Here is a 27,525-nt window from a genome sequence, read left to right on the forward strand (position 1 = left end):
AAAATTTCCTTTGTGTCCTTTATGTAAACCAAGCCCTTTTACTTAAGCCAGGTTGCAGACTGTGTGCCTCTTCTTTGACCTTGCTCATCTAGTTCTCATCCCTGATGTATGAAGTGAGTAGCGAGGTGCTGAAATGCAAATGGGACTACAAATGAGGATCACGTATGTACATGTGATGCTAGGACCTTCAAAGAGCCTCTAAAAGCAAATCTACCACAGAAATCCGGCATTACTGCTACTGATCAAGGCAGGTATGCACTCAAGGCAATCAAGTAGGTTGTCTGTCATTTAGCAGAGGTAGTTAACTGACAATTCTCCACATCCATTTGAAGAAGGGTGCTCAATAATAGCATTTTCTGTCTTCATATGAGGGATGCAGCTCCTTCACTGTGCAATTGACTTTTTTTTGCATCGGACTTTTATCTGGAACTGAAGCTTTGAAGTCTAGGATCCTGCTGTCAGGACTTTTTTCCTTTATTGGCTCTTGCTCCCTCTCAGACAAGGCAATATAAAAATTGAAACTGACAATTTTTCATTACTAATATATTTTTCATAGGTTTTGAACTTCATATTCAAAGGTTTCTTCTCACAGGAAAATAAAATCACATTTAGTTTATATTACAGTAACATCCAAAAGCTTACTTTGAGTCAACTGCAATATGATGCTCTTAAAAGGACAATTTCTGCTCCAGAGGCCTTACAATTTTATGTTATTTCTAACGGTTCTATTTCTGAGTGTGCTGAGCGCTTAGCCAAGATGCAATCTGACAAATGAGGTTCAGAATATGACTACTGCTAATTAGCAGCTGTTAACAACTGAAAACATGCATGTGGTACCAATGCTTCAATGCCAACAGAGAGAAGGGCTTCCTACATGATGAGAAGTTACTCACAGGGTTGCACTGGTTCCCGAAGCAAATCTATTGTTGTTGGCACCCATGCTGTAGGGACAAAGATCCCACCGGCTGTGTGCAGGCACTAAGCCGTCCTGAAAGATGGCTTCTGTTGTGGGTAGAGCATGGGTGTTGTGTGCAATATGTTAGGGCAAGGATGCCCACTTAGGAAAAGTGAAGTGTCTGCCTTACCTTGATTTTCCACACTGCCAATACTGACTCAGTTCTAAAGTCAACGTGTTTTAGAAACCTGCTGCTACGCAGATTTTCAGTATTCCTGGACTTTGCGGAGAGCTTCAGAGGTAAGAAGGGTAAGAGTAATGACAATCCCATCACCACCTTTAACCCTTCAGCTAGAAGAATCCAGTGGTATGAGCCAAAAATTTTTTGGTAGGCCTGCCAAAGTTTGTAAATATGTCAACAAGGGGAGGAAACTCTGTGATAGTCCCTGTGTTTGAATGAAAAGCACATGTGTGGACAATTGAATCTCTAGGGCTTTTAAGTAAAAGAGCTTTCTGGGTAACTGGTGCTGTACTGTGGCAAAGTAGTTTCATAGACTGGAGGTATTTTAGCTAGATTTACTTACTTCCCAATAAGAAATAGCACTTTACTGAAAGCATTTCTCAAATGACAGCAAACCAACTTTTTTATCATGTCAATTCTTGAGATTTTGACATTTTGTCTATTTACCTGCTTCACTGCAGAGAGTAACATAATGCTCCCAGAAAAAAAAAAAAAAAAAAAAAAAAAAAGTCGCTAAAATTGAGAATGGGAAAGATATTTTCTTTAGAACAATGACAATTTTACAAATTATCCAGTAACTGCGCAGTGTCATCACTGATTAATAATACATGACTGGTACAGCACGTGGCATGAGAACAAATGGTCTCCTGAACAGCCAGATCAATGAAGCCTGATTTACTAAAGATTTGCTTCTTGCCTTCTCTCCCAGCATTTATATCACCACAATTTGGTGCTCGGTCTTCTCATGATCTTTACATTGTCTGCAGAGTAATGCACTATCATCAGTTCTCCCAAAGTCTTCCTTGCACACCGTAGTATCTCAGCTCTCTCCTGTGTCTTCTATTTACCATTTCTATTTACCATGTTGGCTAGCCAGAAGCCAGCCCATGCTTGTAGGCAGTCCACAGCTACGTATCTGTTAATTTGTCAAGCAGTCCAAACAAAATGGGACCTGGCTTTTGGAGAAAAAATAGGATCTTTCTCCTTTGTCAAATTTAGTTGACATTCATATGCTAAAATCAGGGCTGCTAACACAGACGTTTTGTTCACATAGCAGTGCAGACAAATAAAGACTGCTTTTGCCCTTAAATCTAAAATATTCATATTATTTCTACATATTATCCTAGCTTTGAAGCAAGTATTGCATTCACTTTTTTTTTTCCTACTTAATGTGTCATGTTAACATTTTATTGACTCCAAAATGTCTGATTATTATGGTTTATGTTCTGTACAGAAGCACCCCCTGACCCTCTTCCTTCGCTATTCAACAGAGATTTACTAGTAAAGGCTGAAGTGCATAACAATGTTAGGGAGGCCTCATGATTTCCAGTATATCATGCTTTGAGCATTTATTCTGTTTTCATTACTTAACTGTGCTTTCTAAAATAACTGTCTGTCATTTATCAAAATGTTATGTACCTTTAATAAATATTATCCTTTCATTTTGATTATATTTACTCCAAGATGCAATATTTGCAGCCATTATTTAAAATAGGGTTTTCCTTCAGGAGTATGAATATGAGGGGCTCTTTCCTATTCAGTTGGAATTACATAGGTCATAAATTAAAGAAAAAATGGAAACAACTGTGATTAAATTAAATTGTGAAACACAACCTTCTTATGAACCCTTGTAGTTCATTGCTTGCAGAGCTCAGTCTTATTTATCTAGAACTGGAGACAGTATTCTAGAGAACGAATGAAAAGCTCCTTACTGTATCCCTTGCTGTGGAACATGACACTGAATAAAACTTAAAACATCGTTAGATTGTTGAAGTCAAAAAGGACAGAAGATGTTTTCTGATGTTTGTTTCACTTGAGAAACTTATTCTTGGTTTGTATTGATTCATTCTGATGTATGGTAGCAATATAATGAAATGTTCTAGTCTCTGAGTTCAAAATAAAGGTTATTTGGGAAACTTCATATATTTGTCTTACCATTATAGATGATTATCTCTTAAATGCATATCTCATATTTTTAATATAAATAGCCATTGTTCATCCACTCTAACAGTTTCAATGCTGAAACAAAATGTAAATCCATTTATTTTGACATATGAGGAAACAATATTTGTTTCATCATTGATTTCTGTTTATGTTTAAAGTTCATCAATGGAAATGTATTTCTGTAATGCAGTCATCTGTTAAATTCAACATGGTTTAATCCACAACTTCACGTTTAGTGTTTTGGACCAATAATGTATGTACGTTTCTTGTAATAAAGAGGAGGATGTGAGAAAATTAACTACTCAAAAACCTTATTCATCTTACATAGATGTTATTTATCTAGGTATTTATATTTTGTCTTCCATATTTTATTATTTTTCCTAAAAAACACCTGTATCTTAGGAGGGAGAAACCTAATCTAATCTAAGACAAAAATGTTACAGTCTACTACTATACCCTTTAAACAGATCGCTGGGCATTCATTCCTCTCTACTCTTAGAGGTTGTTAGAGGTATAGAGAACTGGTAGCTGCAGAGTAAATGAGATGTCCACTGCTTGAATCAGACAACTAGTTAGTCTTATATTTGCATATCTATCTTGGTAGAATTTCTACTGATTTAAATCCAACTAGACCCATTTCCACCAGTTTCTCTACAGACTTTATTTGAAGAAGAGGGATGGAATTGGGCAGAGGTCAGATCCACAGCTAGATGGAATTCTAGGCATGAATCCATATAAATCTTTATAAGGCTTAATCCTTGCTTTGGGCAATACTGAGTAGAGGACTGGTAATCAAAAGCAATACCCCCTGAACTGCTGGCCACTGTGAACTGAACCACATCTTCATAAACAATTGTGAATTCATTTGTAACTCTATAGGTTAGAATAATCAATATAAATGGGACCACAGCATTTAGTAACATGCATGCAACGTTTTAGTATGGAATAATTCAAGACAGCACTTGGCAAAAATCAACAGACCCAATCTAACTAAATTTACCCATGCCAAAGGGGGTCTTTAATGAGATTTGGATCCTGTGTAATTATTTTTTTCCAAAATAATGCTTCATCTACTGGCTCTTCATACAAATCATAATGATTTCCCAAAGATGTAAAAAATTGTATCCCTGTATTCAGCATTCTAGTTTTTCAACTGCTTGAAAAAGAAAAGCAAACTCCAAGAGTTTTCCTGAGAAATCCTTGTATTCTTATTTTTAAGTGGTAGCTAATAATACAATCCTTTCAATACTCCACCCACTTGAATACAATGACAATCTCTAGGGAGATCATTTAGGAAAATTAATGATATAGAGCTACCACATAAAATTCAGAATATCATGAATGGGTTTTTTGAAAGAGCTTTTTGATATATATCAGTTGTTACAGTAAAATCTCTTTAGTGAATTAGAATTTTCAGTCCCATCACACTGAGATCCATACAGTGTGAAACAAAAAAGTGTTACGCTTGATTTGGTAGTCAAGAGGAATTTCTATCTATAAATCAGAAATTGACTGAATAGAACACGTATACCAGGTACCTTTGGGAAACATAAAGCTGTGAAATGTAGTTAGAGTGTAGTGGTACAGTTAATTTCTGATATTTTAGTATTATATTCCCAGGCTTTCATTAGATGATGATTCTTTAAAGGAAATTTAATTGTTTCAAATCCCTTCTGATTCTTGTCTGTAGGCAAAAGGACACATTGCAAATAAAAACAATTTCAGAATGACATGAAGTTTGTTCAGGAAGCTACTGCTTACTGGTTTTATTCTCTGTTGTTTTTTTTTTTTTTTTTGGCTTCTTATTTGATTACTGTGTATTTAACTGTTTAGTTTCTCTGCCATTTTATTCCTATGCCAGAGTTGTTGAACTAAAGTACATTTAAAATTGGTACTTTTGTTGAACAGAGGTACTTTAAATTAGAAAGAACACATATAGGAAATCATTTGCAGATTATATAAGCATCGAAGGCACACTGGCCTGATTTCTTTGCATCCTTAGGCTTTGATGAAAGATGTTTCAGCACTAAAGCACTGAATGATCAGCTTCGGTGGGACTATTTTAAAGAACATTTATGTGATAGGTCCATTTATGGTATTTAAAATGAAGAACAATAAATACTTAATATGTTAATATTTTATTTACAAATTATATTAATTTAATACGTTTAACGTTGTTCCACATACATTTTTCTATTTTGATAAATAGTATTTAGTACTTTCACATAATAACCTTTATAATGAAATGTATAAAATGTTACCATCTTAACATCATAGATAATATACCTTACTCTTTACTCAGATTATTCTTTGAATGCTCTTAATCAAGGAATTCATTGTATTGGAAAAGAAAATAAGGTATGCTTTTTGTTCTCATTTATTGGCTAATATTAATATGATAGATTAATAGCATCCATTTTAATGAAAAAGTATCAGCTGTGGAGAAATTTTTTTCATTAATGTCCCAGGAAAGTAGTGTTTGCTGTGCTAATGGCAGCTTCTTTTAGGTAAATCAATTAATCTAATATCCTTGCCAGAATAAAGAAGAAAATTTGTAAAGAAAATAAGCTAGAGGAATGGGTCTACTACTAGATGTATGATAAAAACATCAGAGTAAGATTTCATTTCCCCCAAAAAGGTAATATTTTCTACTTCTCTGAAAAACTATTTAAATGAGGTTTCATTAGCTTCAGTGGTTGGTGCTCAAGGTGTGCTGCTAGGTTTGCTAAACCTTTCTAACCCTTTCATTAAATCCCCCAAGGCCTCTGATCCAGTTCTGTGCTGACCATCTAAAATATGTTCTGATGCATACTGTTGTTAAGGTGGTCCCAGAACCAGTATAATTAGTGAGCCTTAAGCTATTCAGAGCTTGAAAAGGCAAGAAACCATTCGTATGGAAACTCACACGCTTGTTGTTTCTTCAGATGGAATCGACAATCATCAGTGCAACCCTGAGAGCTTTAAATATACTTTATAAGATTACTTTGCTATTTAACACTCTCGCAGGTTTGCTAAGAAAATATTGAATTTTATCAATTAAAGAAATTGTTAAGACAGTAACGGGAGCAGAGTTGGATGTTATTAATAATGATGCAAAGGGAGAACACAAGAAGCTGTAACTGTCAGTACTTTTTCAAATGTAGTTGATATTTAACTGTCAGGAATAGTAGATGCTCACATGTTATTAAAATATTTGAGTTTTGGTAGGTTTTCTGTATACTGTAAAGAAACAGTCACCTCTGACTAAGTAAAAAGAAAGTTATCTAGGCTTTGTTTTGAGCAGTGTCCACTGAGCCTTACAAATCATGCAGGTCAAGCTGTGGCAGTCTGATTTATAGAATCATAGAATGGTTTGGGTTGGAAGGGACCCTAAAGATCACCTAGTTCCAATAACACGCCTCCCATGGGCAGGGACACCTTCCCCCAGCCCAGGGTGCTCCCAGCCCCATCCAACCTGGCCTTGAGCCCTTCCAGGGAGGGGGCAGCCACAGCTGCTCTGGGCAACACGTTCATTATAGGGCAGTGTGTTCTTAACACTGACCTAAGAGCCCAGGAAACAGGTAGTGACTCAGTGGCAGCTAGTGTCTGGGAGCTCTCATGTCAGCTGAGACCAGCTACCCCCTTTAACTGCTGCAGTATATTTTCTGCACGTCCTCTTCTGCTCTCTGTTGTACCTGTTAACAAGAGAGCTGCTTCTGAATCTGGGTGTGGTGAGAACAGCTGGGAGAAGTGAAGAAGGGAAAAGAGAGGAATGAGGGCTGGCAGGGACCTCGGGGGAAGGCTAGCAGAAGTGGGTACTGTACAGCCCAACAGCAGACAAAGCAAGAGGGTAACTCTACGGCATGCCAGACTCCCACATTACCTCACATTGGACAAAGACACTTGATTGAAAGCAAGAGTATAGGCCCAGGACTTATGCACTTATCCACAGTATTTCTGGGGCTCTACCCCAAAATACAGAATCTCTCAGCTTAGACCCTCTGGTGTGGCGATGCATGTGTGGTAGCGGGTGCTTGAAGAGGAGAAGGAAAACACCCCAGTGCTTTATCAGCTCATCACTCCTTCCCACCTCTTCCTCTCTATGTAAATGGGAACATGTAGAGAAGACCTGTTCTATGACCAGAGTAGTACATATGGTAAGGGGGCACAGGTAAATATGAAAATTGGTTACGGCCATTCAGGCCTCAGGATGAAAGTTGAGGATAGGCAGTAACCTACCCTGTTGGTTAATAAATTCTTTAACCAAGAAGTCTGGAGTGTTATTTTTAAAGAAACACATACCAATATCTGTAAATCAGAAGACTGCATGCAATATGTATCATGTCATGACTCTCGGTAGCTCGTAACTAACTCTCTAATTAGAATTCTACTTGAATACAGAAAAGTAGAAGAAACATTCAAACTGTTCTAATCCTTCTCATTTTCATCCCCAGACTCTCATTTTCCATCTATCCATATTATTTTCTTCCTTGCCTGCTTGTACTGGCACTAAGAAGCCAAGCTCACTGACTCAGCAGGAAATACTAAAATGTTTATAAGGAGGCTTTTTTTTCGGGGAAAAAGCAGGCTAATCACTTAGGCTCTTGTAACTCTCCACTGTTGCTCCATTACAGTAGAAGAGACAAGCAGCCAGTTGGTATTCGCAGCGCTTCACCCACTGACTTCTAGGTAACACTTATCTAAAAATATTCCACTTATACAGAATATTCTACTTCATGACAAACTGCAGGTTATTTCACAAGAGAGGCTCATTATCATCCCAGTCCCAGACCTGACTATGTACTCTGTGTGCATATCTTGGAATCAGGTGGTTTCAGAAGAATCCAGAATAAATTTTTATTCCAGTGATCTCATCTAGTACAAGGATAAAGAAACCCCACTGATTCTGAGATACTGAAAAGTAAATTCAGAAGTGGCTTTTTTCTTTTTATTTTAAAAACTTCTAAAAACAGAAAGACTTAAAATTTAACTTTAACCATACTGATAAATGACAGATTTAAAATCCACTTTTTCTATTATTTGAGTGCTCTAATATACCCCTGAAAGTATGTTCTTTCTCCCTATTGGAAAAGACAAAGAAATAGGCAAGGAAAAATAATATCATTAAGAAATGCTCCATATCTCACAGCACTAGACTCTCCACTACCTTGGTAGAAAAAAGAAGGAAACTACATTTCAAAAGCTGCTAGAGAACTTAAGATCCTATGTTCTAGTTGGACTCATGCCCTTAATTCAGTTTTTGGTCATTTATTGAAATCTTCCCACGAATAGTATTTATTGGATCCATTGCTTGCTGAAATAAATGGCCTGTATTTGGATGGGCACTGGATAAGTCTTACCATGAACAGATGTGTTATGGCTAGAGGGAAATTAATACAGGCAGCAAAAGATTGTAGTGAATCATAATTTCTCACTATATTCAGTTCAAGCTGTGTCCTGATGGATGTACAACACCTTCTAACACTGTGCTACCGTGCCGGCACCACTGCAGAGCCCATCACAGGGACACAGTTCTAGGAATGCTAACTCAGCCATTTCAAACTGCATCACTTTGATACACTTGTCTGCCTAAATACAGCCCTCCTGCTTTGATCAGGTTGCCAAAATAAATGTGTCATGACGCTTTTTCTTTATCTCAGTTCAGCTTCTGGATGGCAGATTTTAAGAGCATCTGCAGCTACAAAAAGACCTTAACCTTATACAAGGACAGTTTCCAACCAAATAAGTAGAAAACTCATAAAGATGCCATCTGGGTATTACAAAAGAATTAATTATTCAGATTTTTAAAACTAGCTGCATCCACTGTTCAGAGAACTTTTATAGACCTATTAAGAAAGAGATCTCACCAAGTGTATTCTTTCTGGGTATTATATTTACAGTCACGTGGATTTAAAAAAAAAAAAAAATCACTTATCCTCTATTCTGTTCTCCTCTGAGCCCCTACTCTCTTGATAATATATGTAGCTGTCATGTTTTGGATAGATATTCAGCATGTTGGCAAGCACAGAAAGACAGAGACAACCTAGCCTGACACACTTGTCACACTTGTGTGTATACATGTGAATAAGATTATAATTAACTTATCCTGAATTTATATATAATCAGTTCACAAAGCACTTAAACAATATAAGTGTATTCTACTACATTTGTATGGCAAAAACACATTCCTGTCGATAATAATAGGGCTCTACAACTCTAGGTTGTGCTCCTGGAAGAAAGAGCAAACAGCTCCTAATCACAGTGGTGGTTTTTGTCTTTTTCTGGAAAGACAAAGCCTCTGCATTGTGGAGTTTAAGGACAGCCAAATAATCTTGCTGTTCCTTGCATCATGTAAGTATTAGTTTTTCAAGGAACATTTTTGGCCAAGAAAATATTTAGCTTCAGGTACGTTAAGATCAACAAAGCTTTTTTTTTGTTGTTTTTTTGTTTGTTTGTTTTTGTTAAAGTTCTTATATTACAGAATCACAGACTGGTTGTGGTTGGTCGGAACATCTCGTCCCGTCCCTGCTCAAGCAGGGCCACCTATAGCTGGTTGCCCAGGACCACATCCAAGTGGCTTCTGAATACCTCCAAGGATGGAGAATCCACAGCCTCTCTGGGCAACCTGTGTCAGTGCTCCATTGTCCTCACAGTGAAAAAGTGGTTTCTGATGTTCAGAAGGAACTTCTGTGTTTCACTTTGTGCCCATCACCTCTCATCCTGTAACTGGGCACCACACCATTCTCTTTCCACCCTCCCTTTAGGTATTTATATACATTGATTAGATCCCCACCTGTTATTACAAACTTTAGTGAACTTTTAACTCAATATTGTCTATTCTTAATAAGCTAAGAAATGGCTTGCTATGCTGGTATGATGTAGTGAAGCATAGATTATGACTGCCCAGCTGTTAGCAATGTGTTACAAGAAAAGATGCACACTCCCTTTAGCTAAATAAACATTTTCTCTGAAAGTTCTTCAATTCATTATAAAGCCTTCCCTTTGGGATGATTATGCTGTTTACCTGGCTTGTATACCCTTACAAGATCTTGAATTTTGAAGAATTTCCATCAGGGGCTATCTGGAATCAAAACATTGAAACTATGGATTTTATTTTTTTTTTCCTCCAAATCTTCAATACGTTCTTGCAAAGCCCCTGGAATGTGCGGGGGGAAGGGAGGGGGAACGAGAGGGGGGGTGAGGGGGAAAGGTTGAGTGTGATATCTATATCAGCTTTATTTTATATATATATATATATATATTTTTTTTTTTTTAGAGAGGGTTTCTTTAATTTCTTGTCGCATACTATCTGATTGTTTTGATTTTTTTATGGATATACTTTTATTAAGTAATTCTTAATAAACCCAGAAGTAGGAGTATTTATATTTAGGCATACAAATTTTGCATAAAAATCTAGTTATCCCATGGGTGATACTGTATGTTCAAGAACTGAAAAATCACATTAATAACAATTTATGTGCATATTGTGCAACAATATTAATGCTATTCCCACAAATTCCTACCGTATCTTTTCCAAATAAGCTTTCTTTCTATTTTATCCATTTGATAATGGCCTGGAAAATATAATTAAACAGCTACAATTTTGGAGGAAAAAATAACCCTCAAACCATTTTCAGCCTCCTGTGATGTATTTACTGTTCATTAAAAACAGCCTCTAAACTCTACATAACATCTGAACATTGCACAGTAGTTTCTTCCAGAGAAACAAGCATCTTCCTCTACCTCCAAAAATTTATGCTAAATTTGCCATGTGAGGTTTTGTAAGAAATCCTGAACACTAACATTGTAATCACTTGATCAGTAAGTTCACGATCCTTTCACTTTCCTTTTCCTTTCTGTTGTGCTTCCTGTCAAAGTTTACCATTTGCATTGATGCGAAGACTGCAATATTATCCATTTGTTTTTAACCAAAAACTAAAGAAAAATAATCTAAATATGAAATTATTACAGGCCTCATTACACATTTGAATACAAGTAAGCAATCTTACTGAAAATGAAGCAAATGATACTTTGATATCCAAAAGTTCAAATCTACTGAAAAGAAGTTTAGTTTCCCTTAGACAGTACTTACTTTTAACACTGTGAGACAGAGAAATTTATTCTGCTAAAGATTAGACAGAAATAAATACAGAAAACTTTTTCAGTGGGTTTTAAGTAGGTAAGTTATGAGTGTTTGAGTAGGCTGGTTACTCCATTCCAAGTTTAGACAAACTGCAACTGTTCTTTTCCTGATGGATATTCAGAAATTAACCATGAAATTAGGGGGAAAAAAATAAGAAAGGAAAACAGGAGAATGAAGCAACTGCAGTTTATTACTTTACAAGAACCATCTGAGGGGAATAAAAGGAGGAGTATAAGAAGAGGCAGAGAATGCAGTCTAAAAGCTAGTGCAGCTTTGAAAGAGATTATTTCATAATATTCATAGTTTGAAAAATAAAACTAGGGTTCTGTCTGTATTTAGGAGTGCAACATAATTTAGGATTTTCTGCAACAGAGAAAGCAGCAATGAGATTTAGTAGTAATTTTTCACTGCCTTTTAGGAAGTATCAGACAGAAACCCTATAAATAATATATTGTCCAGTAAAATATAAATTGTACCACAGAAAAATGTCTCCTTTCTCATACAAAGGTGACTGAAAATCAATATAGTTCCTTCTAAAAAGCTCTCTACAATGTTTTAACGCTTGTAGGTGATGGTTCAACTTGTTACTGTTTATGGTAAGTAACATACAAGAATCACAAATGCACACATACATATGCGCTGAAATAAATATCTGGTAGTACTTCCAGAAGGATTTGATAAAAATAACTCTGGATCTTCTGATAGATATTGATTTTTATTTTCTTATTCAGTGTTGGTGTATGAAGCGGTGATGCTGGGATGAGTTGAAATAATAAACAGTGTTAAAAGGAGAGATTAGTTTTGATAGGAAGTCCTAATTTGATAGATTCATTGGTTTTTTAGACTCCCATGTATTGGGTTCAACACTGTTTCCCACAGTATTTCTGTATCCAAGCAGGGACATAATGGTCTGGATGGGTGAATCACCAGATGAGTAAAAACTTGATTCATCATCTCAGAAAGTAATGGTTAATGGGCTGCAGCCTACCTGGAGGACAGTAACAAGAAGAGGGACTGCCAGGTCTGTCCTGCTTAAGATCTTTATCAGTGACCTGGAGGAGGTGAGGGAGGGCACACTCCTTGTTTGCAGGCAAACCAAAACTGTGGGAACCAGCCCACACACCCAACAGCAGGGCTGTTACCTGGAGGGAGCCAGACTGGCTGGAGGAATGGGCCAACATAATGAATTTTAACAAGGACAGATGCAAAGTCCTGCTGTGGGAAGGAAGGGAGGAAGGAAGGAAGGATTAAGCCCTGCCTCCACGCAGGCTGCCCGGCTGGGGGGCAGCTCTGCTGGGGGGGCCCAGGGGCTCTGGGCCGGCAGCAAGCCGAGCGTGAGCCAGCCGCCTGCCCCGGCAGCGGAGGCGGCCAGCAGCACCCCGGGCTGTACGGGGGCCCGGGCCGTAGGTCAAGGAAAGGGATTATCCCCCTCTCCTCGGCACTCACTGGGAGTACTGCATCCAGTTTTGGGCCGCCCAGTGCAAGAAAGACATTGATCAACTGGGATGAGTTCAACAGAGGGTCAACCGGAATGGTCAGGCCTAGGGCACTTTCCAAGGGAGGCTGAGGGACCGGGGCTTGCTCAGCCCAGGGAAGAGGCAGTTACAGGGGGACCAAACAGCCACTGCCCATACCCACAGGGAGGTCACTGAGGAGATGAAGACACGCGCTTCACAGTGGTCCATGGCAGGGTGAGAGATGGCAAGCATAAGTCAAAACAGAAGAGGTTCAGAGTGAATATAAGGAGAAATTTTCCCCCTGTGATGGCAGGCAGGGAGAGGAGCGGGTTGTCCAGAGAGGCTGTGCCAGCTCCGTCCTTGGAAGTTTTCAAGACCTGACTGGAGCAAGTCCTCAGCAGCTTGGTCTGACCTCACAGCTGACCCTGCTTGCACAGGAGGTTGGACTAGAGACCTCCAATGGTTGTTTCCAAGTGGAATTATCCTGTAAACACATGATCCTATATAGTAATTATTATGAAAGATGACCAGCAATGCTAATATCTGAATTATATTACCTTGCAATGTTTTTCTTTTCCTATAATACTCAAAAAAATGCATTATTTTAGACACAATAAATTAATGTTGTCATCTATATAGCGCATTTCACTGCTATACATTTAAAGAGAACCATGTGTGTTACTTCCTACTTAAAAAAAAAAAAAAAAAAATTGCCTGTTTAAAGCAAAAGACTAACCTGATAAGTGTGGGGAGTGAGCTCCTCTTACCATTCTCATCCTGTGATAATTCACACTCTTTTGACCTACTGGCAGAAATTTGCACTTCTGAGCTTCTTCACAAATTGCTTTGCATACTTAATTCACTGAACTGACAGCAGTGTCTGAGGGTAATTTGCTCTGTCTCTACTCTTGCTAGCAGGCCCTCAGCAGAAAGCCTCTCATCAACTCCAGGGGTTCCTGTCTGTGACAGTCCAAATGGAAAAGAGAAAGTATAATACGACGTGAATGCCTTTTGTTTTGATTTTGCTTGTCTCACGATTAATTAGGAACACATGAACTCAAAATTAAAATGCTCATCCTGGGGAATCAAATCTAGAATTCATAGCCTATTATAGCCTATCACAAATTTAAACCTTTGGAGATTTCAAACTCCCATCCGAAAACTGCTCTACAATCTGCTGCTGCAAAACATCTTAAATTTCTACCCTAAATTTCTATCCTAAATTAACTACGTCCCATTTTATGCCTGCTTATTCTTTTGTCAAGCAGTAATGTATGAGTAAAAGCTTAGAATCATCCATAAGAGTACATGTTTTGAGCACTGCTTGAAGATAGGCTATTTACCAATAACTGGATTTCTTAAAGTTGTATAGTCAATATGCTCTGTAGCTAATTGTTTTTTTTCTATGTGTTCTCTAAGAACATAAAGCTGGCAACAAATGCCAATAACATCCTCCTTTCATTAAGGTCTCTGTCAAAGTAAGCTTTCTATTCCCGGGTTATTTTAATAGCCCTTTCCTACACCTTCTCTAGCTCAAATTCATCTTCTTGAGATACGGTTGTTTAGAACAATCCCTAGTGTCTCAGCTATACAGGGGCATATACTGTTACTGTCATTATTAGACAAATTCTGCACACAATGTTTTGCTATCTTTTTTTGTGAGGTGGGGTGGAGAGCGGGTGGTGAGGTGTTGTTTTAAATTGGTCTGATGGCTCTCAGAAAACTCACTAACTGATTAAGAAACATGGGACATTGCCACTGCTTCCTGTTTTAATCTGAGCTCTGCCTTGAAGTATAACACAATAACTGGAGGAAAAGATTTTCTATAAACGTTTTCATAAAAATCGGCAGTGCAAGATTTATGTAAAATGATATGTGCTCCAATATTGTTACTATATGTTTTAATTAAATTATTATTGCCTGAATATTGCTATCATTGACAGGCAATTTTATCAACTGGTGTTATATTTGCATCTATATTTTAATACACATTAAAAAATATCCTCAGTATCTGTGTCAGAAGAATGCTTGCAAAGAGAAGCACAAAACTGAAAGGACTTTTCTTGTGGTTTAGACTGACATGGGGAACAGAGAGATTGCTGACAGACAAGAGCAGGGGATTTCAAAATTTCATCTCTTTCTCTCTTTTTCTCTCTCTTGTTCTCTCTCTTTTCCTCCCTCCCTCCCTCCCTCCCTCCCTCCTCCCTCCCTCCCTCCCTCCCTCCCTCCCTCCCTCCCTCCCTCCCTCTCTCTTTTTCCCTCCCTCCCTCCCTTCCTCCCTTTCCTTTCTTTCTTTCCTTTCTTCATAGGCATAACAGTATCCATCTGTTCCTGGCTTTAGAGTGCAGATGTACTCTAAGAAGTAAATTTGTAAAATTGGTATCATGGGGCTCTGCGTTCATTCTCCCAGTGACTCAAGAGCACATTTGCTCAGTTGGCAAGATTTAAAAAAGAGAAGACTATGAAAAAGTTCTTAACTGCAAGCGTTGCATGTATCCTGAGATGTAAAAGTCACAGAAGTCTACTGTGTTTTACCACTAACAATAAGGATTCTGTAACTGCAATTAAATTAAAGTTGCTGCTATCCAATCTAGTGATTCATTCAGCTCTGTCAGATGTCTATTGGTTCTTCAGTGGAAATAAGTGTTTGTTTTTTTCTTCAGGTTGTTGCACATGATGAACTCAGTGCAATATGAGACATGCCGATAGCTTACTTGGAATACTTGTACGGAAACAAGATCTTTGTTTTGTTCAGACATCACTACCTAGCTGCTTCACATCAGAAATTATAGCCTTCTCCCAACCCAAAATATCCAAACTATACAATCTACATCTTCATTCACCACTTTTTTTGCATCCCATTAGCCAAACTCTGCTTTTGTTTCATGTGTTTTTTCCCACTATAGCTCATTCTTTTCAACTAATCCTTCAATGATAATTTAGACGGAATGTCAAATCAAATAGCAACCGTTTCTTTACAACATTCCTGTTTGTCGTCCTGTTGCATATCAGCTTTTTCTCATCTCACCTCTTATTCTCAGCCCCAAAGCCTGTATGTGCATTTACTACCTCTACTTATCTGTTAGAAAATAAATGGCTGAAAAATACTGCATTTCTCACAGTGTAAGTATATGGTAGGTTTCCACCTTTGATGTCAAAGAAGTCTTAGAAGTGTTTTCTTGAATGTGCTTTTAGAACTACCAGTTTTCAAAACAAGCACTCTATAATACATAGGAAAACCCACATAAAATTACTGTAATAGAAGAAGATATGTCTCAAAAATGGCCATGCAATGAAGAGAGATTTTCCCTTCATTTCTTGAAATGCTCACCAAGGGCAATCTGTTTTATTTGACATGGGACAAGCAGTGATCCACTACAAACAATTCTGATCACATAACAACATAGTAGTAAAAAAGAAAAGCAATGTGAGAAAAAGGTCTAGGATCCCTTGTCCTACCAAAGAACACCACCACAATGATTTTGTGATTAAAAACAGGGGGAAAAAAAATACTGAAGGCTAATTTTGGGTCATGAGTGGGAACCACAGGGTTTCTTAGCATACTGGAAGAGTCTTTTGAGAAAGCCATGAATAAAAAAGTTTATTTGGAAAGATTTCTTTAAAAAGCCATGAATCCACTTAATGAGGAGTGGTGATCCTTGTCTGCAAATGTATATAGTGTTAATTTAACAAGCCATCATTCTGGTTTCTGTAAAAGAAATAATACTCTGTGATCTGTTAAATGATCCCCGATATTTATGTTACAGTTGATTTAACAGGAAATCTGCTACTTCCTGGAATATAATGCATGCGCACACTTCAATAGCACAGCACAATGCAATCTTAGAGATTACTCTGCAGCCACTGATTATGTGGAAAATAGCTGAGGCTCATACTTGATGCTTACTGCCCCTGCACTATTTTGAGGAAGGAAAAAGAGGCATGTGAAGTAAGAGTGAATGGTCACTTTACTAATCAGACTGGCGAACCACATGTGAAATCTGATGTGTAAATAATATTAATTACTTTACTCTTTTCCTGAAAATCTGCTCTAACAGATAAATATTAAACAGAAAAGTATGTTCAGTAGTTTCAGTCAAGACAGTTTTACCCTATGCTCTTCGCTTGTCAGGTTCCCTTACTCCCTGTTCCTGGGTTGTGGCTCTCAAAGCTCCTGGAGCACTAGGGGACATCATTCAGCACATCATCTGCTCCATTTAACCACTAACTACAAGCTCTCTTCACTTGGAGAACCTGATGTTATTTAGAGTCCATCCTTCTATGAGCTTTTTTGCAAATTCTCCATCTCCTGAGTTCCTCCAGTATCTTATTTGCAATCTGATCTAGTGGAAGGTGTCCCTGCCCATGGCAGGGAGGTGGGAAGTGGATGGTCTTTAAGGTCCCCTCCAACCCAAACCATTCTATGATTCTATGATCTCTCATATTTCTCTTCTGATAGACAGTGGGAACTCTTCTAGATCTTTTCCCTTGCTTCCCTTCTTTTTCTCTTTGTCCATGTATTTACCTCCTGAAAAAATATAACTATGGATAACTTAAGGGTTTCTTTCCACTCTAAAGTAACTGTCCAAACAACAGTCTTTGTCTGACATCTCCACAGCCTAAAAGCGACAAAGAACTGAATTTCTACTTGCATCTTCCATTCCCCTGCCTTCCTTTGATGATCAGAGAAGATTTCATTATATTCTCTGGTGGACACTCCTATCACCTGGTTCTGCTTTCAGAACCTAGATCCAAACTGATGGGGAGGTGGGATTACTTGTGATCATTTTTAGGTATCTACATCACTGCTAGTCACCTAAAGTTCTCTTAAAGTCTGTAGAAAGAAAACCAGGCATAGTTACAGAGCATTTAAAAAAACTACTTGGGATGTCTTCCCTAGGGCAAATTAAATACAACACAAAGTATCTAAATCATATGCTTTTATCCTATTGAATGTCAATGTGATCTGGCCTGTTCTTTATGCACATAGTTAAAATAGTAATTTAGATTTTTACTATTACACATCTTAACTATGCAATTATTTTCCAATCTGGCCTTGACAGAGTAGAATTGGTCTTTTGTGAAGACTTAGACAAGGTAACCTTCCTGGCTCATTTCTTTAAAGTGACAGAGTTACAGTTAAAAGTTTTTGTTGGTTTTTGTTTGTTTGTTTGTTTGTTTGTTTTTTACCCTAAATCCTTTGCTGAAACAATCCAGATATGTCTAGCATCTTTAATATGCCACCTATGTAGTCACATCAGCTTTTAAATGTTTTCTATTCTTAATATTTCTGTCATATCAAATATGCAAGAGAAAACCTTCCTATAAGCTCCTTCAGTTTAACATTAGTATCATGCATCTGGAATAATCCTCAGTGACTGAACTTCCTTTCTTGATTTGTTATTTATTCAGCCCCTATTTATTTACATTACAGATACTTTCCAAAAGTGATCATCTTTAATATAGATGTGCATACAGCCTCTTCATTCAGGTCTGTAGTTAGTAGCTAGTAATAACTATTTTGATAATAAAACCCTGATGATCTATAAAAAGTTCAACAATCTATTGGATACCACATTACTATATTAAGGAGATAATCTAGAGTTTGGTCTTGTAACATACTAAGAATCATGAGGAGTCAAATACAAGTTCATAATTTTCCCATAATAACGGTCTTAAAATTTATCAACAACTTTAATCTTTATCTGAAATAGCTTGGGTTAGCAACTCCTCTCTCCCCCCTGAAACTGATGTTTCCTGTTTGGTACAAGGTTACTTCTCAAGGCAAGTACCCACATCCACAGTGGAGACAGCAGAACCTAATGGAATAGCCAAAAATCTCCTGATTTAAAGTGGGTTTTAGGAGAGAACACACCGAAACACTCTCTAGGAGTCATGTACCTCCACTTAGGAAGAATATGAAACAGCTGCATATATTCATCCTGAAAAATGTACATGGAAAGAAAAATATGTAGGAAAAAATTATAATTTTTAACCCTGAAACTTCCCATACTAGTGAATGCTTTGCTTATTTACCTTGCAGCTAGCCCTACATGGAACTGGAAGGAAGATGTGTCCAAAAGATGTATCACTGCTCTTAGCATGAGCAAAAATTTATGGTCCTACTGTATGACAGCAGTTATTAGCTAGCTTGGGTTTTGTCCGTTCAGACACTACCTGAAGACAAATACAGGATTAAAAAATGAACTATTTTTTTTTGTCCACAGATCCAGACATCCTGAACTTTATCTGAGTGATTTTAGGAATGAGTCAAAGAATTTTCAGTACAAACAAGTTTCTGGAATGGTTTTCCTTTTGGAGAATGGAATTCTATAGGTAAGAGAGAATTAAAAAGTGTTCTAAGAATACTTCTGAAAAATCCAGGAACTCCATATTAGGCCCACCTAAATGGGCCAATAAATTAGAAAAAAATGCAACTTTACCTATAAGATTGTATTACAGTTAATGTCATTTTTAAAAATCCTTACCGATTACTACAGAAACCCGTTGGACTGATTTTAGTAGATACCTCAGGGCTTTTCCACATAAACCAAGGTATATACACACAGTGCTACTGATTAGTGTTACATACTGGAGAAAAAAACCTGGATCGTTAAATCTTTAAACACAAAAAATTTGTTCTTTCCTTAATTCAGTCCTCATTTAAATAGAGGCAGAAATACTCCAATTAAACAAAACCAGCCATCTTCTCGGTTTTCATTTTTGTTCAGCTTGTGTTTGCTTCTAACTTGATCCTGGCTTCAGTGCTTGCTTGCAAAATGACTATAAAATACAGCCTAGAGTTAAGATCTGGAGCCTCTGGGGAACTGCTAGACCAGAGTTTGATTTTGCCGGTCCTCCCAAATGACCCCACTGGCCCCCGAGAGGCAGGTGGAACAGCTGCCATACCCCGCAGAGGCCTCTCCTCGGACGCGGTGCCCAGATGCACATGTGCGCCGGGAGACGGGCGAAGTATCCTCGCGGGTGGACAGACGCAGAGGGGTCGTCCCACATCCCCATGCTCAGAGGGAACCTACTGCCTTAAACGCTGCCTCCTATGCCTCAAAGACTGCCCTGCAAGGGGGGTGGGGGGAACAAAGTCTCCACTGCAGCCCTTGCACCCTCTGCCACCCTGTGCGGTTGCTGCGAGGGGTCCTGCGCCAAGCCCCTCTCCAAAGCACGCCACTGAGAAAAGGTGATGGTGTCTCCCCCTGAATTCCTACCACTGCTACTCTTGTGGCAAAGGGGGCTTGGGGAGGGTGTGTGCAGGGCCCCCCCTTCCCACCTCTGTGGGCAGATGTGAGGATGTCAGGCACGTGAATCTCCCCATCGGGCACCAGCCCCAGGTCAGGGAGGGGCAAGGGGGCTGGAGGGGAACCGGTTGCTCCTCTCTAGGTAAAACAAAGCTACTTTATTAATAATAGAGTCTGACTTGCGGTCTCAAGTAAATTAGTGGCTGTTTAAACACAAGACTCAGGGATCACCATTCCCAGCCCTGTTTTCTAAAAGCAAAAATCTAACTTACAATAAATTGAAAACAGCATTCTTTAAGCTCTATTAATTTTTGTTTTCTCAATATGATGACCCCATATACATCAGGAAGCATAGATGTGCCACACTCAGAGTGCAGAGTGAAAATTTAGAAAAAAAAATAATAGGAATATTCAGAAGACAGAAAAGTCTCAATAATCCACATGCAGCAGGGTTGATACTAAGAAGGCACCTATCCTCTTGACTGAGGGGAAATTGGTATTGCTTTGATTTTTTACCTGCAGAAGAAAAAAGTATTTTAAACTGGAATAAAATTATGTGTCAAGGTTTTAAACCACATACAGGGATGATTGCGAGGGGTAGGCGATGAAAGCTGTAATCACCGTAAGTGGTGTATAAGACCTGAAGTTTTATGAATGGACAAGAAATTACTGCCTCTCTGTTATACCTGCCTAAACCCTTCTTGCATTCTGTAAGACTGTCTTAGTTATGAATATCTGATTCACACATTTTTGTTAATAACTTGACTATATGCAATTTTTCACAGTGTGAGCAGTCGTAGCACTAGTAATCCACCAATAAAGTATATAAAGAACATCTTCTAGTTAAATGTCCAACTCATTCTCCCTCTTTCCTTTCCCAAAAGTTGCTACCACCAGAAGAATGAATTTCCTCCTTCACAACCTAAAAGTTGTTTAGATCTACAGTCTGCCATTGTACTGGACCACCAGTAGCTCATGAACACCACAGACTCAGGGACTCTGTAGCTGAGCCTCAGCTGTGGTCAGAAGCGTGACTCCTGGAGCTGGGTATCATTTCAGAGTTACAGAATTGGGTCCCTCAGAGATCACTGCTGCAACACACCGTATGGTGTTGCTTATCTGTGGCTTTTCTTATTTGGCCTAGAGACATGTTTCTCTAGTTTATGCAAAGTAGATGTCAATGAAACAGATTCTTCTCCAATCACATTTCAGTTTCATTGGGATTTTTTTCCCTGCTGCAATATATTTTACTTTTCTTTATAACAGAAACAAAAAAAAACTAAACAAAACAAAACAAACCCAAAAACAAACAAAAAAACCCAAGGGAAAACAAACAAACAAACAAAACAAAACAACATATGGAAAAATCCCTGCCTTTGGTCTTTGGAAAAATTTCTCTGAGATGACATATTGCCTCATGCACTAATATACACGGTTCAAAGGAAACATAATTTATGCATTGTTTCAACAGTAGAAAATTACTTTAAACATTTAAATAATTGAAACGTATTAACACACACAAAAAGACAGTCATCTTGGTTAGTTAAAAGGCAAAATACTATTTCCCAAGAGCACTAACAATGCTGAACTTTTAGGGTGATGGTGAAAGACAGCCAGCTGGCAAAGATGATTAGGAAACCATGTACAGGTGGTAATGGCAGATGTAGGTGGAAAGTGTTAGAAGTAGGCAGTCAGCAATATTTTGGAAAGATGCACTCTACCTGTGTAGCCCAGCGAATTGTCACCATTATCAGAGGTGGGGAGTGGCGTCCCGCTGTCGTTCCCCCTCTCTAGGTCGTCGGAGTCTGTCGGAAACAACACCAGAGCTGCTGATGGGGTCACAGGAGTAACAGTAGTTGCCATTTCGATCACAACACGTCCAGACACAATTAAATCCACACATGACAGCAAGAGCCACAGTGCCAGCGGACGGCACACTTTGTCCTTCCCCCGCCCGCGTGGTGGTGCCCAGTGAAAGGCGTCCGGGAGCATTGCCCAGGGTCCCCAAAATGCTGCCTGCTGCCCCTCTCTGCCCACCCCAAGTGTCGTTCTGCAGCCCGCCAGGCACGGTGGCCACCCTGCCAACCAGCCAGAGCAGGCTGTGGTGAGCATATGGGGACGGGAAGGCAGGGGAGCTGAATGCTAGCATTGCTAATTTTCCACCTTATTGTTAATCAAAGCTATTGACTGTGATCACTCCCCATCATCGCTTCATCTCCTGGCAATTACAGACCCAGGGGACTTCACCTCTTTGTGGGGAGGAGGCAGGGGGACGACTGTGCCTTAGCAAGCACAGGGGGGGCTGCTCTACCTCTTCTGGAAGATGGGGCAGGGGGAAGGGGTAGAGCCACTCTCTGAAAAGGCAACAGTTTAGTAGCATAAGGAATAAGATGCATTTTCTGAGTTGAAAGATGCTTGCAAGGAAACACTCAATTTTAACGTCACATTAAAAAAAAAAAAAAAAAAAAAAAAAAAAAAGGAAGGCAGCTGGTCAGCTAAACACATAAATGAACATGTGCTTTAAGACCCCAAGATAAATTGCTGATCAAAACACCACAAAGCACCATGAAGATAACTCATAATAATGAACTAAATAATTCAAAGCAAAAACTAAAACAAAAATCCCAGTGGCTCTGAAAACAAAACAGCACAACCCAAAGGAATTTGTTGTCAATATCACCAGATCTTTTTACTGTTTTTTATACAGCTTAATATGTAACTGTTTATTAAACTTAAATTCTCTTTTTAATTTACTTTTGACAGTGCACTGTCCAGCAGATAAGACCTAAAGAGGAATATTTGTATTTTCTTTAGAAAAAGCTGTAAGAAAAAAATCTCTTTGCAAGAATATCACTACCACAACAATAGGCTGCTTATTTCTTTTTCCTGCTGACAGGTGTCAGATAATTTATTAATTGTTGTAAAGACCCTGATTAGGAAATATATGTTTTGCTCCTTCACACACAGACATATTTCTGGACTTCTATAATGACTGAAAGTAACTATTTATTTTCAATAAAGTGTACACGCTGCTGAAAATCTTCCTGAAATTTCACAAAACACCTAAAGCAACTATGTATGAAATTAAACTAGAAAAAAATCATAAGTGGATATTTTTTCTGAATGATTAAATCTGATTGCTCAATCAATCTAATTTTTAAAATGTGATGCCAAGCATTCATATTTTCCATTTGTTTCTTAAACAGTCTTATAAAGACAGCATTCTTTTTAATAACTTACAAAAATAACAACACTAAAAAATAAACCAAAATCCTCAGGACCAATCTACTTAAGGGGACTTACTGGAAAAAATATTTCTTTAAAAAATGTCAATTAAAGAATTGGTAGCATGCCTTTTAAAATACTGTTGTGCAAATTAAGAAAATAAACGACCAAACAACAAAAAACAACCAAACACCAAGAATGTGTTTCATCTTGGCAGATGAAAAAGGTGAAATATGTTCATTTATTGGTCCATTCATCTTTGCTGGCTCACTAACAGCCAATGTCACGTACATCTTTAAAATCTGCTCTGAAAATAGCTGTTGACTGGATCAGCATTCTGCTTCTCCAGATTGCTCACTTATTTGCATTCAAGGGTTGATTGGGTCAGAGTTTTAAATTACAGCAGTAAAGGGCAGAAGGACGGGACTTTTTACTAAATTAACAGGCAGAGGCTGTGCCTACTTTTTTTAGGGCAAATGTTTATAATTGACTACAGAAAGCTCAGACCAAGATTTCAAGCAACAAACCTGCTGATCATAATTTTGAAAGATTGATTGGCTTCTGGGAGATTTAACCACACACTAGTCAAAATGATGAAGAAGGAGGAAGATGCACTGAAAGCTACTGGAGTGTTCTACGTGTCAGCATAACATCTGGCATCATGTGCAAAATATAACTGCACAATGAACTGATCTTTTTTACCCAAGATACTCCCTCAGAGATGGCATTCCCAGCAATGGTCCACCCTCCTTCTAACACCTCACAAAACAACTGATGCTAATGCCCTTTAGAAAGGCTCACTTAGGAGTTTAAATAGGAGCAGTCTCCACTCCAGAAATGCTGTGCGTTCAATACAGCCAACAGGACATGAGAGCAGCAGCTTTAAAAACTAGGCTGCAACGACTTGCAGTCATTTAGCATGATAATCTTGGCTTCAATCCCTTCACTGAAGGAAATTAGATTAGTCTCTTTTTAACACCAATGATACTTACATGGTATCTGTTAGTGACAATGCACTTGTTATTTACAACCCAAAACCATACACACATTATTCACTCTCTCATTCTTTGAGAAATGCTACTTTTCCACCTGATATTGAACATGGTATTCAACTAATGTTAAATTATGGTCTCTGGCTGGAAATGACCTTCAGTAATGAAGATTGATGAAGTTCAGTTCTTGCTGTGGGCAAATTAAACCCATTTCACTGAACGGTAAGTCTGCGCCCAAGTCCTACATTTCAGGCTGTGGCCCCTGCACAGGGCTGAACTTAATTGTAGCTCTGCCACAAGATCCAGCTTTGCCTTTGCTTGGTAGTCCCCATTAAAACTTAAAAGAAGTAAGTACTATTGACTTAAATGTCACATTTTACCATTAGACTGGTGTGAAGGCACTCTTGAATGAGCGGTAAAGGGCCTGAATGTTAAGACGTGATGTATGTCTTACGACTACCGTGCTGTAGGATCAGGCAATTTTCCACTTGGCTTTGCTAAACAGAATGAACAATTTTACATCGTTACACCTTTTGAACTACTTGCTGTGCCAAAAAAAAGTGAAGGGATTGAATTATATAACCTGGAACAATTCACCTAATGTATGAAAAATTTACAGCTCAGTGTGAGTGAAAGCAGAGACTGAACTTGGTGTCTCATCCCTCAGAGAAATGCCATAATCACTCTATAACAGGTTTCACAGAACTGACAGAGAGATATGTCCCTCAAAACAACTCTCTAGTAAGGCTAAATGTCTTGGTTGAATTTCCATATCAGACAGGAGGAATATAAACCAAGGTCCCTGATATCCTAGCAGCTCAAAAAAGCCTATTTTCAGTGAAATAAAACACTTTAAAAACCCAACAAAAGCAGTAATTGTTTTCTTCATTAAGTAAAAAATCAAACAAACAATGAACTAAAACCAACACCAACACCACCAAAACAATAAAAACCAAACCAACAGAACAAAACCCAACATTAATTCAACAGAAAATTACTTTTACCTGTAAATATGCAAAACTTCAGGAAGAAGGCAAAAGGAATTCACACACACATGCACAGTTTTTTTGTGTGGTTTTTTTTGTTTGTTTTGGTTTTTTTCTTTTGGGAATAGTCCCAAATTAGTTTGTTTTAGGAAAGGAAGATAAAAAGTTAAGCCTTGACTGCCAAAGAGAAAGGAACAAGCCACCCCTTATCAATTGCTACTACTCTTTTTTTCCACAGGAACATTTTTGAGAGGCCTCATTTGTGAGGAGGAACCCCCTCATCATGACAAAAATTACCTCATTCTACAGTCATTTCTAGAACCATCATTCATTAAGTTGAGTAAGTGCCTTAAGTCATTAAAAAATTCCCAACAAACATCTATTTTGACTTGATAGGAAAGTACTAAGTTTATCAGCACTGAATTGTCTAGCTTTTTGTTGGAACAGTTTCAGGTTTAGTCAGTGCAGCTCGAGCACAGACAACACCTTCAAACCAGCAAGAGGATTTGGCTTAATCATACAAGTTCAGAACAAGTTTAGGCGGTCCAATGGCAGTCAAATAGCATCAAGGATTTATGTGAATGTAGGGAGCCTTTTCCAATGAAATTTCCACTGAAATCTCTAAGTTACTCCGTTTTTTTTGGACTAAACACCATTCATGCTTTAATTTACATATCTTTAACTCTTCAAATGATCATGAAATCTGAGCACTAAATATTTACTCTTCCTGTTCATTCTCTTGGCTCCTACAACACCTCAAACCAGACATATTTATTTTCACAGCTACTTACGTTCAAGTTCTTTGTGCAATTCTAACCTCAAAAATTATATCAAACATATCTTTAACCATGGCTCTGATATTCATAGAAAAAGTCACCATTGATTTTTTTTTTCCCCCGCTGGTAACAGAAAGTGATGCCATCAGTTATTGCTTCTTTTGTACCAGGAAGATATGTCTGTATAACACATTTTATTGATGATGCATCCTTAAAAGTCCCCAAATGATTCGGTATTGATGCCCTGGTGCACCCTCCTGGAGGACATAAAGAAAAATTGAAAAGACCTAAACAGGCACAACTTCTTACTACTGTAGGAATTTCATGTATCTGAGTTTCTACAGTGGTCATTGCTTATTAAAGCCATCTACTGAAAAATGTCTGACTACAAAAATAACAACTATTACCATATTTAATTCCAAAATATATAACTTAATTATTTCTTGTTACATTTCTCTGAATTTCATTATCATCAGCAGCTTGGGGGTACAAAATTAGGAGGAAACAGCATGAACAGCATTTTGCAAATGATCATTAATAAAAGATTAGGGTGAAGCAAATGAATATAAACTACTATCAATATTAGAATTGTGTTCTACAAATTGGATCAATTCCCATTGATTCCTTTCTAGTGATCTAGAGGAATTCAGGAAGAGACATCAGAGGAAAAAAAAAATAACTGTGACCTCATGAAACCACAACCTAAGATGAGAAACTAAATTAGTAGCCTGTTTCTTTTCAGTATTTTGATTTATACCAGGTTTTCATTGGAGTTACAGTAGAAATACACTATAGTATGTCTTAAGGGATATTTTCTTTCTTTCTATATCTTAATTTGGTTATTCATAATGACAAAACATTTTATATTATCAAAGTAAGTAAGGAGAGTACCCAAGGTAGAACTACTGTTAAATTAATATATCTGTGAGAACTAACTTTTGAGAGAGAAGTAATATCTAAAATTATATACTTATTTAGAAAAATACAGAAAAGCTTTCAAGAATGTAGACCTATTCTTCAGATCTGGAACAAAAAGGAAAAACTCCAAGCTATGTGCAGAATTGGGAATAGTTAGGCCACCCTTAGACTATCACATTTTGGTAAATACTTACAGGTTTGTATCAGAAGCCTATGTAGCATATGGTTGATTAATCTGGAAAATATCTTTACTGATGTTTAATATTAGCAGAAAGGAAATATTCTATTATTTTCTGTAAGACTTAATAGAGCAACTTTTAAGAGACATTAACATTCAGACAGCTAACTTGTTTAAATTAAATAGCTTCAGAGAGTTATGACCATTTTAATCAGCTGTCTTCAAGTAATTAAGAAGTTCTTCATTAGAAGTTTACACTGCTCAAATGCCTCATCTTAAAAGTTAAGAAAGGTTTAAGCTAAGGGGAAAAGGTAAGAATTTGTTCTCACATAATGGCTTTACTCTGAGGATCTGGCACAAGTAAATGACAAATAAATCCATAAAGACGCTTTTTATTGATAGTCTGTACAAGTATGTTCTAACCATTCAATGTGGCTCTAAAAATAAAATGTACACTTGTGCACAGGTACAGAAATATTATTTATTATGCACAAAAGGCAATTTTTCTGATGAGAACAGAATACTTTGTGATATAAAA

General features: G+C 37.8%; 1 protein-coding gene across 6 annotated transcripts in view; it reads right to left on the reverse strand.

Annotated features, from left to right (window-relative positions):
- ROBO1 (roundabout guidance receptor 1) overlaps positions 1 to 27,525 on the reverse strand; it is a 740,888-nt gene that overhangs the window by 361,723 nt on the left and 351,640 nt on the right. For 5 of the 6 annotated variants that reach the window (XM_032989478.2, XM_032989487.2, XM_032989502.2 and 2 more), the window contains exon 3: positions 21,634 to 21,717. The exons of the other annotated variant lie outside the window; for it this stretch is intronic. In XM_032989478.2, the coding sequence (XP_032845369.1) occupies positions 21,634 to 21,717 (84 nt within the window). The remainder of the gene's footprint in view (positions 1 to 21,633; positions 21,718 to 27,525) is intronic. 6 annotated transcript variants of the gene reach the window in all.

Source organism: Tyto alba, unplaced genomic scaffold (assembly GCF_018691265.1).
Source record: "Tyto alba isolate M040663 unplaced genomic scaffold, T.alba_DEE_v4.0 Super-Scaffold_14, whole genome shotgun sequence".
In the NCBI taxonomy this organism is placed as follows: domain Eukaryota; kingdom Metazoa; phylum Chordata; class Aves; order Strigiformes; family Tytonidae; genus Tyto; species Tyto alba.